Below are 16,908 nucleotides of genomic sequence, written 5' to 3'. Positions count from 1 at the left end.
TAAAAGGTGAGAAATTGAAATTCTCTTCTGGGAGTCTTCTTCAAGAAACACCGTCTGACCTCTTAAAATATCGATCTGGGTGTGAGCATAGAGGAGCACGTATAACTAACACACCAATTATATCTTCTCTTTTTTTCATTCATTTTTTCATCTCATAATTTTAATTTTTTTTATCCAAACACAAAATTTTGAAAATAAAAGAATTTCAATTGAAGTATTTGAAATTCTTAAGATTTAAAATTTCTCATAATTTTAAATTTCTCCATCCAAACACACCCTAAATGTATTTCCCAAATTTCCAACTTCTTGGATCTTCTCTGACTTGATAGGATTTCTTAATCTGATATAATATATTTCATGCAAATTTGTTTGATATCCTTACTTTATTCACTTAGTGAAATATTTAATTAAGCAAGTTTAGCTCATTTAGTTAGTATGTTTAAATTTGATGATTTAATTATTATGTCCAAAGAATGGTATTAATTACTTGGTAGTTGCTAGCTCTAAGCCATAATAGCATGCCGTTATATATACTGTAACTCAACTGAGGATAGAAACTCTGATCGAATTAATTAAATAACTCAATAAAAAAAATTGAATAAATCATTTATTTGTTTTTCATTTCCCGACCATTTTTCTTTTGGCACATTTTGTTATTTTTAATTTTTTCCATTTTTTTCATTTTCTTAATTTTTTCATTCACTCTTATTAAGTTTATAGATTAGGGCTGGCCAGGCTCAGTGGAGGGTTAATGTACTGTTGAAACGTGTAAAAACTAACAAGCTATTTTATGAATGGACCTTCTAATAAGAGTAGCAAATAGCATGTTAGGATTGTCGGTTTGAATAGCATTCAATGAATGAATGACGACTATTGTTATGAGAGGGTAGCTTTTGGGATATTTTCCATGACTTGATTAGAAAGGGTTTTGTTTTTATCGTACTGTGTATCACACGTTTCTGTAGGATGGTCTGGGATTTTTTTTTATTTGTGGCTGTCAACCAAGTCTTCCCTAGAAAAAAGAAAATTTAACTGAAAGTTTGGGTAAAAATTAATCCTGCATTTTCAAGTTCTAAGAATTGTGGCAGGGTGAGACTGGGCAGAATAAGGACCTTTAACACTGATTTGCACTCCCTGAAGACCGAAGACCAAGCTCGTTCAGCCAGGCAATGAAAAAGGGCCAAACCACTAAATAATTGAACTTGTAAATAATGTGTTCCTTATAAATAATTAATTATATGTTAAATTCAATATTCAAAAATATTAATAAGTTAGATATAACTTGTCTGATAGGAAAATAAGTCTATTAGTGTATGTGTTTCTCTTTTAAGATTAACGTGAACGGCTAACCCATGTCTTGAGATGTCACTTAGAGTGTCATGTGTATTTTATGAACATTTGAGAGTATAATATATCATCATTTTGAGTTTTTATTGTAAGAATCTTAAATATTTATCATATTTGAATTTATATTTCTTTTTATATTAAAATTCTTTTTTTTCCGAATTGAAGGTATAAGAAAATATATTATTAAATTATCATACAATTTATTTATGTTACCTTAATCTATATTTGTATTCATCTATTATTAGATAATCATATATTAAGACAAATTTATTAGGATGTTTAATTTAAACTATTTTGTATCAAAATCTTTTCTTAATTTGATGATATAAAAAAAATTAAACTATTATATATTTTATTTATACCATGTTAACCCGTATTTATATTCCTGAATCCCATGAGTAACCATACTAGAGTTTATCAATTTTACTAAATATTTGTGTATAATCAGATATTTCTTGAAATCAATATAATATTCCATTATATTCATGAATAAAAAAAAGTATTTTAAAGAAGTTATTTGTTAAAATTCATAAGCTTAAAAGTAATATTTTTAATTATAAAATTAGTTTTTTTAAAGTAATTATAAAATAAGTATATTTAAATATATTCATTTTATTAACCTAAATTTTAGATGAGCTTATTAATAAATATTTCAAAACTAATAAAAATGAAAACTATTTACAACTAAACACTTATATATAAAAGTTACATCGATTTCAATATTACGATAAATGGCATCATGGATGAAAAGTAATATTTATTGAGCATAGACTTTCATGTTGTAACAAATAAATTTCATATTACATAAAAAAAGTTCAAGAGATAACATCACTTTTTATTATAATAATTTTTTATGATAGAAAAAAAACAATTATCTTCTCTGAAGTAAACTCTTCCGATCATTAAATAATATACCAAATATTTGTTATTAATAGCATAATAAAAAACAATGTAAGTGTAAGAAAACAATTATTTAGTAATTTCCTTGATTTACAAATGGTGTAGAAGTTTCATGATAATTCAGATAAAAAAAAGTCTCAAGATAAATACTTAAAAATCAACGTCACTACCATGTATTAATATCCACGGTTTGAATGTGAACAATCTTTGACCAGTCTTGGCCTCCTGAGTTCTGGCAACGCTGCTTCAGCAACGGACAATTGCCAGAAATTTTAAGATGTGAAATGGATTTGGGAAGACCCTCCTCTGGTAACTGTTGGAGGTTGGGGCAGTCATCAAGATTCAATCCCTTGAGAGAGGAGAGCTGACAGAGCCCCTTGTATTCCAGTTTTTCTAGATTTGGAAAATCATGGATCCATAGATAAGTAAGAGAGAGTGGAAGCAAACCTTCATCAGGAAAAGATTCCTCATCTAGGTTACTAATCAACAACCATTCCAGAGAGGGATTTTCTCCCAAAGCCCCTTTCAGAGAGGCCACAAGTCCAGAGGAGCATTTATAGAGATACATCTGTTTTAGATTTGATGGCAAACCTCCTTCAGGGAACGACTCAACTCTTGGACAATCATATATTCGTAGCTCCTTCAGAGATGGAAGCAGTATATGCATCTTTCCAGGCAATGATTCTAACTGAGGGCACTTACCGAATGCCAGAACTTCAAGATGATTATGGGTGTGATCCTGTGTAATCATCTGTAGATTACGAAAGCCACTGAGATCAAGGGTCCTGAGTGCTGGGAAGAAATCTAGCGGAAAAGTCTTTAGAGAGTCACAGCCATCATCACTCATTTCACAATCGCAAAACATTTCATATTTCGGGCAACAATAAATTTCCAGTTCTTTCAAAGTATCAGACTTTTCCAGCAACGATGCTTTCATGCTGTGTCCACCCATTCTGAGCTTTTTCAAAGTAGCCCAGTCAAGTTGCAGCTTTCCAAAGTCTTTTAGGCTTAGTTCTAGAGCCCTGGGAGCTGAAGCCTCAAGTTTGTTGCACTCACTAATTTCAAGTTTCTTTAAAGGAAGAAGTTGCTCTGGGAGGTGACCTTTCAGCTTTGGACATTTCTTAATAGAAAGATATTGAAGACACGGAAAAGCACCTTTCATAGCTTCACGTTCCCATTTTTCCCATGCTGCCATAGAGGAGAACTTCAATGTTTCCAACGATGGAAATGAAGAAGTGCTATCCCCATGAAAATCAGCACCAATGCTCACTATCCCATCAAGACTTGAAATCTCAAGGTTCTTGAGAAATGGAAAAAGTCCAAGGGAAGGCAAATGTTGGCAAGATTGACAGTTGTGCAACTCTAAGGACACCACATTTGATAAAGAATTAACGGATAACCAATTTGGGAATTGTTTACCACCATAGTTCCTGATTGACAACTTCTCCAAGTGTTTGGAAGGTTGTAGATTCTCAATTACATCCCTTTCTTTGGCAAAATCATCAGGGTTCCGGTGCGAATTCCATCCAAACTCTAGTTCCACAAGGCATGTTTTATTTTTCAAATCTGCAGCTAATGCATCTGAGGGGTTCTCAATATTCTGCAGCTCCCAAAATGATAGTCTTCCATGAAGATTGAGCTCTCCTAATTGCTGAATAGTGAACTCGCTACTTTTACCAACATCAAACGAACTCATCAAAACTTGAAGATTCTTCAGCTTTCCCAAATGTGGTGGCACCTTTATCAGTTCAGTATCTACAAATTCAAGGCGATGAAAATTGGTGAGTTGATGCAAATTTGAGGGAAGCTCCTTCAAATATCTACAATAGTTCAGCTTCAGTATTTGCAAGTTGGAGAGTGAACATGTTGAATCAGGTAGTTTTTTTATGCGAGTATGGGAAAGGTCTAATGAACGAAGATGTTTAAGATCACCTATAGAGTTGGGCACTTCTGTAAGCCCAGAACACTGAGACAAAGATAAAATGCACAAATTGGCGAGTTTATGTAAATTTGAGGGCAGCTTCTTCAAATGTCTACAATTGACCAGCTTCAGTATTTGCAAGTTGTAGAGTGAACATGTGGATTCAGGTAGTTTTTCAATGCCAGTTTTGGAGAGGTCTAATGAACGGAGATGTTTAAAATTGCAAACAGAGTCAGGCAGCTCTTTAATGTCAGAACAACAAGACAGAGATAAGACACGTAAGAACTTAAACTTGGAGAACAATTCATGTATCAACATATTGCAATGCCAATGATAGTAATATCCATTCATGATCCTGCTTGTTGGCATAAATGTACGTAACCTTTTAGTATCACATGAAGTTCCAAACACATCAAAATATTGTTTGGTAATGATTGAAACTGAAAAATGACGGGTTATTTTCTGTGTATTTTTAGCTTGATCAACTTCCAACCTGAAATAGATGTCCCCACAAACATATTTTGCCAAATCATTTAGAAGGTCATGCATGACAAATACTTCTTTATTTTCGCTTGATTGTTGAAAGAAGGACCTTGATAGTAGATCATTGAAGTACTGTTGGCCAACTTCTTCTGGACTCTTATTGCATTGATGGTGGTTTAGGAAATTTTCAGCCATCCACAACTGAATTAAACACTCCCTGTCAAACATATAATCCTTGGGGAATAAAGCACAGTAAGCAAAACATGTCTTGAGATGGGGAGGAAGTTGGTGATAGCTCAATGCTAAAGCAGGAACAATATCACTGTCCTTTAATTCCCATATTTCGCTTTGCAACACGCCTTCCCATTCCCAGGCAAATGGTTTGCTGTGTAATAGACTTCCCATTGACTTCAAGGCCAGAGGAAGCCCTTTACATTTTTTAACAATCTTCATACCAATCTCTGGGCATCCTGGATCTCGTGGAAGATTATCATCTCTGAATGCGTGTTTTGCGAACAATTTCCAGCAATAATCTTCTTGTAATAGCCTCAGCTTGTGTTCTTTTGACCCCATGGTAGAAGAAACTTTCCCACTGCGTGTTGTGACAAGGATCCTACTTCCCTGAGCTCCACAAACAAGAGCATTCTGCACAGCTTCCCATTTAGGCCTGCTTTCGTTCCAAACGTCATCCAAAACGAGGAGAAATTTTTTATCTGCCAATTTTTCTTTAAGTCTTCTCTGAACTATTTCTAGCTCTCTACCATGATCAGTCGAATCAGTAATCGTGTCAAGAATTGCTCTTGATACGTTGAAAACATCAAATTCCTCTGAAACACAGATCCAAGCTTTGACATCAAACTTACTCACTATTCTTGGGTCATTGTATACAAGTTGGGCAAGCGTGGTCTTACCCAACCCGCCCATGCCCACGATAGAAAGTATTGACAGCTTGTTATCAGTGTCAGAAGTGAGCCAGTTAATGATGATTTCTTTATCACCATCTCTGCCACAAATATCACTTTCAACCACTGAAGATGTTGATTGTGGCACTTTACCACCAGATCCTGATCCTGATCCTGATCCTGCTACAAGACCACTAGCCTTTTTCAAACCTAGATTATCCATCCGGCTTGCAAGATCATCTAGGTCATCAAGCACGTTTTTCATGCTGGAATTAATTTCCTTGTTAAAGGAACTAACAGGGGAAGATTTAAAGAAATTAGGTACCTTGCAAGTACAGGTTTGAGATTCAGATTGAGGTTGAACTTGAAGTCTGGAGTGTTGTATTTCATCCAAGACATCTTCAACGTCAAGCATGGCAACTTTGAGCTTAATAAGCCAGTCTCTCACTTGCATATTTCCAAACTGTTTTTGTTCAGCATCATCAAGCACAGCTTGGATGGAGAAGAGCTTGTTTTCTAAGTCCTTCCGCAGCTTCTGATCGATCTTTGTTCCACGAAAGAAATCCAGAACTTGAGGAGAAGCCAGCTTCTGAAATACAGTCCCGAGGAAAGAAGAAAGAAAAGCACCACCAACGCATTCTAATGCCATTGTATGGTAGGAAAGGGAGCAGTGGAATCGATGAATGGAAACCCAGATCTTTTTGTTTCGATGTCAGTAAACCTAACAACTGTTGAGGGTTGCCTACAACACAAACTTTAACAGCTGTATTCTATCAATGAATGGGCGGCTTTGATTTCAATTGCTTTGATCTTATTCTCATAACAACTTATTCATTAATTAATTGTTATAATTTTGATCAGCGGAGGATGATTGTTATTATTTTTTTTTAAGTGAATTTTAAGATTTATGTTTTATGTATGATTTTTAATATGTGTTATATATATATGATGATGATAAATCATGCTTTAATTATTAAATTTTATTCCATTTTAATATATGTTTTTAACCCTCAAACACCCTAATTATGTCATACATTTGTTTAAAGATTAACAATAAAATTAAACTAATAATATAAAATAATCACATTAAATATTAATTATATGAACTAAATAAAGATCCTTTGTAATTTTTGTTGAAGTATATAATGTCAACAAACATACAAAATCAAAAGAAACCTTTCATATTGTAAATTGAAGATAAGTAAAATTATTATAATATAGTATTTATAATATAGTTGTAAAAGTACAAATATAAGAATATATGTGAAAAACTTGTCCAATGATTATACAAACATAAGATAAAATAACAATAAAATGACAAACAAACAAAAAATCATATTAAAACTAAGTAATTTATTATTTTCTTTATAATCAAATCAAAAGTTATTGAAGTAATATAGTCAATTATTAAACTAGCTAGATGGGTGACATTGTTATAACTTGGAACATCAATACCAAAAGTTTATACTTATTTTCTTAAAATCATGAAAATATAGTTTGGTGGTCTGATTATTTATTAATATTCTTTCTCCAATAATAACCATCATCCTGTCGAATAAGCCAAATTAATATTTATTAAATGAAGGTTGTAGAAGAATGTTTGTCCTATATAAAATAGAAAATATTATATTAGATTGTTTGAAAAAAAAATGACAAAAAATCTACCCTAATTAAACAAAACAAAAACTAAATCATGAACAAAACACAAACCAAACCCAACAATTGCAATTTAAAGAAAAAGAAAACTCACATAATAATATCAATTATTACAACAAATTTTTGTATACATAGCGATTACAAACATTAATTTTGAATTTCTAAAAAATTAAGTAAAGTATTGAAAAATAGTTTTTATTATTTTATTTTAAAATTTCTTTTTTCTATTTTTATTTTAGAACAAGGAAAAATCACATATTGAATATTAAAGTAATGAAGATTAAAATATTAAATTCAATATACAAAAAAAAAAATACTTACTCATGAGGCACATATAAGTAAATTTTTATGTAATTTTTTACTACAGAATATGATCCAACACTTGTCATTGCATCTCAATGAATAAAATTGAGTGGATGAAAAAAATAGAATGTTGATTAGTTACATGGATTGATTCTCTATTTATAATATAAATAAAAATGTATATAAAAAGAAAATCTTATGTATTAATTATTTAATCAATGAAAAAAACTTAAATTTTTCAAATTTTTTAATTTAAATGACATTTTTTTATTTCATTTACTCACCAAAAATATATTTCCAATATTGCTAACCGACTTCCTTTTATATATATAAAGATACATTATTCACATAATGTTAATGTTTTCTAATTTATATAAATAATATTATTTTGACAAATGTTAATTTTATAGTATAATTTCAACAAATATTTTTACATTTTTTACTCATATAATTTAATAAACTATTTCTTTTTTTAACACTTAACATCTTCAAATTATATCACATACAAATTAATATTAATTTACAAATAATTTATACATTGGATATATTTTATTTTAAATATTTTTTTGTATAATTCCAACAAACATTTTATATTGAATTACTTTTATAATTTAATATAATATTTTTTAAATATTTAAAAACATATCTCAAAATTATTTATAGTCTTAATGTGTTTTTATTCCTATTAAATACCTGATTATTTTTTCATTTGTTCCATAGTAAAATAACAATTTTGTTTTTAGTCCTTCTTGATATTTTATTTTAGTCATTGATGAATTAACAAATTTTGTATTTATTCTCTCATAAATTAACTAATTTTGTGTTAGTTATGACAATTAACAAACGAAAAAAAAATTATAAGAAAAAAACTTAAGATCCAATTAGTCCCAATTTTGTATTTATTCTCTCATAAATTAACTAATTTTGTGTTAGTTCTGACAATTAACAATGGAATAAATGTCGAAGGTGGCTCTATCAAGTGTGGTGAAGATTCATACTAAGATTTATTTTTCATTGTTCAAACTTAAGATCCAATTAGTCCCAATTTTTTCTTTAAAATTCCCAAGCAATTGAAAATATTTAATGATCTCCAATTTTTGGATTTGGGTTTGGATTTGTTATGGTGTTTGATGATGATGATACAATGTTATTAGGGAAAAGGGATTTAATTTTTATTTTTCTGCATTTGGGGGGGGGGGGGGGGGGGGTGTTATTCTGTTTTGATTCTTGTACTTTTTTTTGGAGTTTATGACAATTTTTAACCCCCATAAATTCCATTTTCAAATTTAAATTAAAAAATGTTACCTAGGTTCAAATAGATTCAGATTTATCCAAACTCAATTCCAAGCCAAAAAATAGCACATTAAAGTTTATACAAACAAAAAAAGACATTTTTTCAATGACTATATCTAAACTATGGTAACTTTTTAGGGACGATAAATATATTTTAACCATATATTTTCTTATCAAGTAGTGCTCATGAAGTGTCATTTTGTTATACTTTCTCCTTTATATAAAATCACACCTTCTAGTTAACATGCTGAAATCATGAAATTATAGTGGGAAGATAAAATTGGAGTCATAAGAGAGTTGGATGTTAGTAATTTCATACGCATAATACATGATGATGATATTTGGTGGATAAATCATGGTGATGATGATTGATTCACTAGTGATGATGATGATGATGATGATTGTTATGATTCACTATTGATGATGATGATGATGATTGAATCTTGATATGATGATATTGATAAGTTGATGATTGTTATGATTTTCGTTGTTATGTGGATTCTAAAACTTATGCTTTATGTATCATTTTTACATATTATGTTATATATGTGATGATGGTAGATTATGCTTTAATTGTTAAGTTTTATCTTATTTTAATATACTCATTTAGCCTTCATACACACCAGCTATGATATTTAAAGTGAAAATGGATGATAGATATAGCAAACTGAAAGACTTATTTTTAATTCTTTAATTAAATTGTTTATTTGTTTTAAGTAAGATTTTAAACATATACATATTTTTTTAGTATTAATACACTAGTGATATATTATTTTTATTCCAATTTTTTTGGGGGTGATTGGGAAGTTTATCTTTTCTTTAAAGAAAACTTTAATTAGATACATTTTTTGATAAGATGTTAAAAAATCGAGCAATTTGTTAATTTTTTAATAGAACACGGAAATTTTTAAGTTTTTCAAGAAAGATAGTAACTAAAATTTTAGGAAAAATTATTCACGACAATTGTTAAAATATGATTCAAAACATCGATTTACCATTGGTTGTTATCAAAAAGGAATTAAATTCCATTTGTCTATAAATTTAAAGTTTTTTATTTCTATTGTTAAATATGAAAAATTTATTTAAAGACATATTTATTTATAATTTTTTGTTATAATTTTTTAAAATTAACAATATATTCATCTCGATAATTCATATTTTTATCCATCCGTTGCATAGGGGATCATATTAGGAAAAATTCATATGAGTGATTTTTTTATAATCATTGATTTTTTTAATGTCAAGAGACTCTTAGATATTTATACTTGAATTAATGTATAAATTGTTTATAAGAACGATGCTTATATTTCTTTTTATATTAAAACATCCTTCGTATTTTTAATATGAATCTATAAAAAATTATACTTTTAAACAATTATATATTCTTCTTTTGTTGCATTAATTCATCTTTATATTTTTTATGCACCTCGGTAATCATACTAGAACAAACTCATTTAATGATTATTTTTTTTAATAATCATTGTGTTTTTTTTTTTATATTAAGAAACTATAAAATATTTATATTTAAATTAATTCATACAATTTTTATATGAATGATGACTAAATTTTTTTTATATCAAAGCATCATTCTTTTTTAATTTGAAATTATAAAAAAAATATTTTATAAACTATTATATATTATATTTTTGTTATCCTAATTCATATTTATAGTTATCTATCACACGAGTATCATACAAAATCATTTGGGTTTTTTATTGCAAGAGTCTTAGATATTTATCATATTTTAGTTTATGTTTATTTTTATATTAAAACCCCTTTCATTTTCTTTTCAGATTAAAAGTATAAAAAATTATATTTTTAAAATTATTATATAATTTATTTATCTTATGTTAATCCATATTTATTAATTCATATTTATATCCATGTATAACTAGGTAACCATATATTAAGACAAATCGATTGAAATGTTTAAACTTTTGTATCAAAACATTTTCTTAATTTGATTATATAAAAAATTATATTTTTAAACTATTATTTATTTTATTTTTATCATATTAATTCATATTTGTATTCGTGTATTACGTAGTAACCATATTAGAATTTTTTTATTTGAGTAATAAAAAAATTTATAATCAAAGATCTATGGAAGTCAATATGATATTTTATTATATCTATGGATGAAAAAAAATATCGTAAAGAAGTTATTAGTTAAAATTCACAAACCTAAAAAGTAATATTTTTTAATTATAAAAGTAGTAGTTATTAAAGTAATTATAAAATGAGTCTATTTAAATATACTGATTTTATTGACCCAAAATTTTAGATGAATGGTGAATATTTCAAAATTAACAAAGATTGAAACTATTTACAAATAAACACTTATATATAATAATTTTTTGGATTTAACTATTAAGATAAATAACGTCATTGGTAAAAAATAATATTTCTTGAGTATAGAACAAATAAATTCTATATTGTTCAAGTAAAACTTAAAAGATAGCATAGCTTTTAACTATAATAAACCTTTGATATAAGAAACATGATTATCTCTTTAGAAGTAAACTCTTTATATTATTAAAGAATATACCAACAATTTATCGTCATTAACATAATAAATTCTGGTAAGAAATTATAAATAAATTTAAATGTGAAATATTTTATCCAGTAATAAAAAAAAAGTCATAAAAAAAACTCCTCGCACACAATGCATATATAACTATGTAAGTGTAAGAAAACAATTATTCAGTAATTTCCATGAAGCACAAATCATGTAGAAGGTTCATGATAATTCAGATCAACTAAAAAAGAAAAAGTTTGGTGATAATTCTTAAAAATCAGCATCACTACCATATACTACCAAATATCCACGGTTGGAGTGTGAGCAATCTTTGGCCAGTCTTCGCCTCCTGGGTTCTGGCAACGCTGGTTGAGGTTGGGGCAGCCACTAATCATAAGATGTGAAATGGATTTGGGAAGACCCTCCTCTGGTAGCTGTTGGAGGTTGGGGCAGTTTCCAAGAATCAATTTCTTGAGAGAGGAGAGCTGAGAGAGCCCCTTGTAGTCCAGTTTTTTTAGATTTGGAAAATCACGGATGCGTAGACAAGTAAGAGAGAGTGGCAGCAAACCTTCATCAGGACAAGATTCCGCATCCAGCTTTCCTATCTCCAAGTTTTCCAGAGAGGGATTGCCTCCCAAAGCCCCTTTCAGTGAGGCCATGAGTCCGGAGGAACATTTATAGAGTCGCATCTGTTTTAGATTTGATGGTAAACCTCCTTCAGGGAACGACTCAACTCTTGGACAATCATATATTCGTAGTTCCTTCAGAGATGGAAGCAGCATATGCATGCTTCCAGGCAACGATTCTAATTGAGGGCACTCTTTGATTGTCAGAAATTCAAGATGATTATGGGTGTGATCCTGTGTAATCATCTGTAGATTACGAAAGCCTCTGAGATCAAGGGTCCTGAGTGCTGGGAAGAAATCTAGCGGAAAAGTCTTTAGAGAGTCACAGCCATCATCACTCATTTCACAATCGCAAAACATTCCATATTTCGGGCAACCATAAATTTCCAGTTCTTTCAAAGTATCAGATTTTTCCAGCAACGATGCTTCCATGCTGTGTCCGCCCATTCTGAGCTCTTTCAAAGAAGCCCAGTCAAGTTGCAGCTTTCCAAAGTCTTCTAGGTCTAGTTCTAGAGCCCTGGGAGCTGAAGCCTCAAGTTGTTTGCACTCACTAATTTCTAGCTCCTTTAAAGGAAGAAGTTGCTCTGGGAGATCACCTTTCAGCTTGGGACATTTGCTTATAGTAAGATATTGAAGACATGGAAAAGCACCTATCAAAGCTTCACATTCCCATTTTTCCCATGCTTTCATAGAGGAGAACTTCAATGTTTCCAACGATGGAAATGAAGAAGTGCTATTCCCATGAAAATCAGCACCAATGCTCACTATCCCATCAAGACTTGAAATCTCAAGCTTCTTGAGAAATGGAAAAAGTCCAAGGGAAGGCAAATGTTGGCAAGATTGACAGTTGTCCAACTCTAAGGACACCACATTTGATAAAGAATTAACGGATAACCAATTTGGGAATTGTTTACCACCATAGTTCCTGATTGACAACTTCTCCAAGTGTTTGGAAGGTTGTAGATTCTCAATTACAATTACATCCCTTTCTTTGGCAAAATCATCAGGGTTCCGGTGCGAATTCCATCCAAACTCTAGTTCCACAAGGCATGTTTTATTTTTCAAATCTGCAGCTAATGCATCTGAGGGGTTCTCAATATTCTGCAGCTCCCAAAATGATAGTCTTCCATGAAGATTGAGCTCTCCTAATTGCTGAATAGTGAACTCGCTACTTTTACCAACATCAAACGAACTCATCAAAACTTGAAGATTCTTCAGCTTTCCCATATGCCGTGGCACCTTTATAATTTCAGTATTTACAAATTCAAGGCGATGCAAATTGGTGAGTTCATGCAAATTCGAGGGCAGCTCCTTCAAATATCTACAATAGTTCAGCTTCAGTATTTGCAAGTTGGAGAGTGAACATGTTGAATCAGGTAGTTTTTTTATGCGAGTATGGGAAAGGTCTAATGAACGAAGATGTTTAAGATTGCAAACAGAGTCAGGCAGCTCATAAATGTTAGAGCAATGAGACAGAGATAAGACGCGTAAAAACTTAAACTTGGAGAACAATTCATGTATGGACATATTGCAATTCCAACTATAGTGATATTCATTCATTCTCCACCATGTTGGCATAAATGTACGTAACTTTTTAGTATCACATGAAGTTCCAAACTCATCAAAATATGGTTCGGTAATGATTGAAACTGAAAAATGACGGGTTGTTTTCTGTGTACCTTTTGCTTGATCAACTCCCAACCTGAAATAGATGTTCCCACAAACATATTTTGCCAAATCATTTAGAAGGTCATGCATGACAAATCCTTCTTTATATTCACTTGATTGTTGAAAGAAGGACCTTGATAGTAGATCATTGAAGTACTGTTGGCCAACTTCCTCTGGACTCGTACTGCATTGATGGCAGTTTAGGAAATTTTCAGCCATCCACAACTGAATTAAACACTCTCTGTCAAACATATAATCCTTGGGGAATAAAGCACAGTAAGCAAAACATGTCTTGAGATGGGGAGGAAGGTGGTGATAGCTCAATGCTAAAGCAGGAACAATATCACTGTCCTTTAATGCCCATATTTCACTTTGCAACACGCTTTCCCATTCCCAGGCAAATGGTTTGTTGTGTAATAGACTTCCCATTGACTTCAAGGCCAGAGGAAGTCCTTTACATTTTTTAACAATCTTCATACCAATCTCTGGGCATACTGGATCTCGTGGAAGATTATCATCTCTGAATGCATGTTTTGTGAACAATTTCCAGCAATAATCTTCTTGTAATTGCCCCAGCCTGTGTTCTTTTGACCGCATGGTAGAAGCAACTTCCTCACTGCGTGTTGTGACAAGGATCCTACTTCCCTGAGCTCCACAAACAAGAGCATTCTGCACAGCTTCCCATTTAGGCCTGCTTTCGTTCCAAACGTCATCCAAAACGAGAAGAAATCTGTTTCCTCTCAATTTGTCTTTCAGTTTTGTATGAACAATTTCTAGCCGATCACTATTTTCAGTTGATTTAGTAAATGTGTCAAGAATTGCTCTTGATACGTTCAAAACATCAAATTCCTGTGAGACACAGACCCAAGCTTTAACAATAAATTTGCCCTCGATCCTTGGGTCGTTGTATACAAGTTGAGCAAGCGTGGTCTTACCCAGTCCACCCATGCCCACAATAGAAAGTATTGATAACATGTTATCAGTGTCAGAAGTGAGCCAGTTAATGATCATTTCTTTATCACCATCTCTGCCACAAATATCACTTTCAACCACTGAAGATGTTGATTGTGGCACTTTACTACCTGATCCTGATCCAGCTACAAGATCAGCAGCCTTTTTCAAACCTAGATTATCCATCCGGCTTGCAAGATCATCTAGGTCATCAAGGACTTTTTTCATGCTGGAATTAATTTCCTTGTTAATGGAACTAAAAGAGGAAGATTTGAAGAATTTGGGTACCTTGCAAGTACAGCCTGAACCAGTTTGAGATTCAAATTGAGGTTGAACTTGGAGTCTGGAGTGTTGTATTTCGTCCAAGACATCTTCAACGTCAAGCATGGCAACTTTGAGCTTAATAAGCCAGTCTCTCACTTGCATATTTCCAAACTGTTTTTGTTCAGCATCATCAAGCACAGCTTGGATGGAGATGAGCTTGTTTTCTAAGTCCTTCCGCAGCTTCTGATTGATCTTTGTTCCACGAAAGAAATCCAGAACTTGAGGAGAAGTCAGCTTCTGAAATACAGCCCCAAGGAAAGAAGAAAGAAAAGCACCACCAACGCATTCTAATGCCATTGTATGGTAGGAAAGGGAGCAGAGGAGTGGATGAATGGAAGCCTAGATCTTTTTGTTTTAATGTCAGTCAACCCAACAATTGTTGAGGGTTGCCGAAAACACAAACTTTAACAGCTGTATTCTATCAATGAATGAGCGGCTTTGATTTTGCTGAGGGGAGCTCTTGTTCTCATAACAACTTATTCATTAATTCAATTGTTATAATTTTGATCAGCTGAGGATGATTGTTATCATTTTTTTAAAGAGGATTTTAGGATTTATGTTTTATGTATTATGTATGATTTTTAATATGTGTTATATATGTCATGATGATTAGGGGTAAGAATAAGTCAGGCCAGTCTATAGGAGTCTACAATCTGTCTTACATAAAGTCTGGTCAGAACTAGTCTATTTAATTAAAAGGTTAGGCTCAGATTTTTTTAAAAACCTATTAAATTAAATAGACCAGACTTACGCTTATTAAAAAATCTTAAAAGCATGATATGTCGGCCTATATATATATATATAATATTATTTTTTGGATACAATTAATTTTTTTTTAAACTATCAGACTTTGATTGCCTTCATAACTTCTATTCCTATAATTAAGTAAAAATGTAATTACAAGTATGAGTCATGTGTCCTTTTATATTCCTTATTATTTTTATTTACTTTCTTTTTTCTTTAACTTTCCTACTACGTGCCTACTTTATCCATAACATATTTTTTAGTATGAAGAAGGCTTTTAAAGAGGTTATCAGGTCAGACTCTTAAAAAGGTCAGACCGAGCAAAAATAAAAGTCTTTGATAGGCTATAGATCAGGCTCAGGTCTCAAAGATTTATCGTAAGTTAGGCTCAGGCCTTTCAAAGTCTGACCTGGCCTATTCCCACCCTTAATGATGATAAATCATGCTTTAATTATTAAATTTTATTTTGTTTTAATATATGTTTTTAACCTTCAAACACTCTAACTATGACATTTGTTTAAAGTTTAACAATTAAATTAAATCAATAATATAAAATAATCAAATTAAATATTAATTACATGAAACAAATAAAAATCAATCCTTGGTACTTTTCTTGAAGTATGTCAACAAACATACAAAATCAAAAGAAACCTTTAATATTATAAATTGAAGATATAAAATAAAAGTAAAATTATTATAAAATAGTATTTATAATATAGTTGTAAAAGTACAAATATAAGAATATATGTGAAAAACTTGTACAATGATTATACAAACATAAGATAAAATAACAATAAAATGACAAACATAAAAAACAAAAAAAATCATAACTAAGTAATTTATTATTTTCTTTATAATCAAATCAAAAGTTATTGAAGTAATATAGTCAATTATCAAACTAGCTAGATGGGTGACATTGTTATAACTTGGAACATCCATACCAAAAGTCTATATTTATTTTCTTAAAATCATGAAAATATAGTTTGGTGGTCTGATTATTTATTAATATTCTTTCTCCAACAATAACCATCATCTTGCCGAATAAGAGAAACTAATATTTATTAAATGAAGGTTGTAGAAGAATGTTTGTCCTATATAAAATAGAAATAATATTATATTAGATTGTTTGAAAAAAATGACGAAAAATCTACCCTAATTAAACAAAACAAAAACTAAATCATGAACAAAACACAAACCAAACCCAACAATTGCAATTGAAAGAAAAAGAAAACTCACATAATAATATCAATTATTACAACAAATTTTTGTATA

The 16,908-nt window shown here is 30.7% G+C and overlaps 2 protein-coding genes across 3 annotated transcripts; both read right to left on the bottom strand.

Moving 5' to 3' along the window:
- Nucleotides 1-2,249: 2,249 nt before the first annotated feature.
- On the bottom strand, nt 2,250-15,317 carry LOC114388625 (putative disease resistance protein At3g14460). Of its 2 annotated transcripts, XM_028349208.1 has the most exons (2): nt 13,371-15,317; nt 2,250-4,167 (listed from the first exon to the last, which is right to left on the bottom strand). In XM_028349208.1, exons 1-2 carry the CDS (start codon nt 15,187-15,189, stop codon nt 2,414-2,416), a joined length of 3,573 nt encoding a protein of 1,190 aa, XP_028205009.1. In that variant the 5' UTR covers nt 15,190-15,317; the 3' UTR covers nt 2,250-2,413. The 2 variants fall into 2 exon arrangements, with proteins under 2 accessions (XP_028205009.1, XP_028205008.1); XM_028349207.1 differs by lacking the exon at nt 13,371-15,317 and having other exon boundaries at nt 2,250-6,339.
- Nucleotides 11,403-13,738, bottom strand: LOC114388626 (putative disease resistance protein At3g14460). Its single transcript, XM_028349209.1, has 2 exons — nt 13,629-13,738; nt 11,403-13,270 (listed from the first exon to the last, which is right to left on the bottom strand). The coding sequence occupies exon 2, from the start codon at nt 13,174-13,176 to the stop codon at nt 11,620-11,622; it is 1,557 nt and encodes a 518-aa protein (XP_028205010.1). The 5' UTR covers nt 13,177-13,270; nt 13,629-13,738; the 3' UTR covers nt 11,403-11,619.
- Nucleotides 15,318-16,908: the final 1,591 nt, after the last annotated feature.

This window comes from Glycine soja, chromosome 15 (assembly GCF_004193775.1).
Source record: "Glycine soja cultivar W05 chromosome 15, ASM419377v2, whole genome shotgun sequence".
Lineage (NCBI taxonomy): Eukaryota > Viridiplantae > Streptophyta > Magnoliopsida > Fabales > Fabaceae > Glycine > Glycine soja.
The sequence above is the reverse complement of the archived record's forward strand: the minus strand, read 5'-3'. Positions and strand labels throughout refer to the sequence as shown.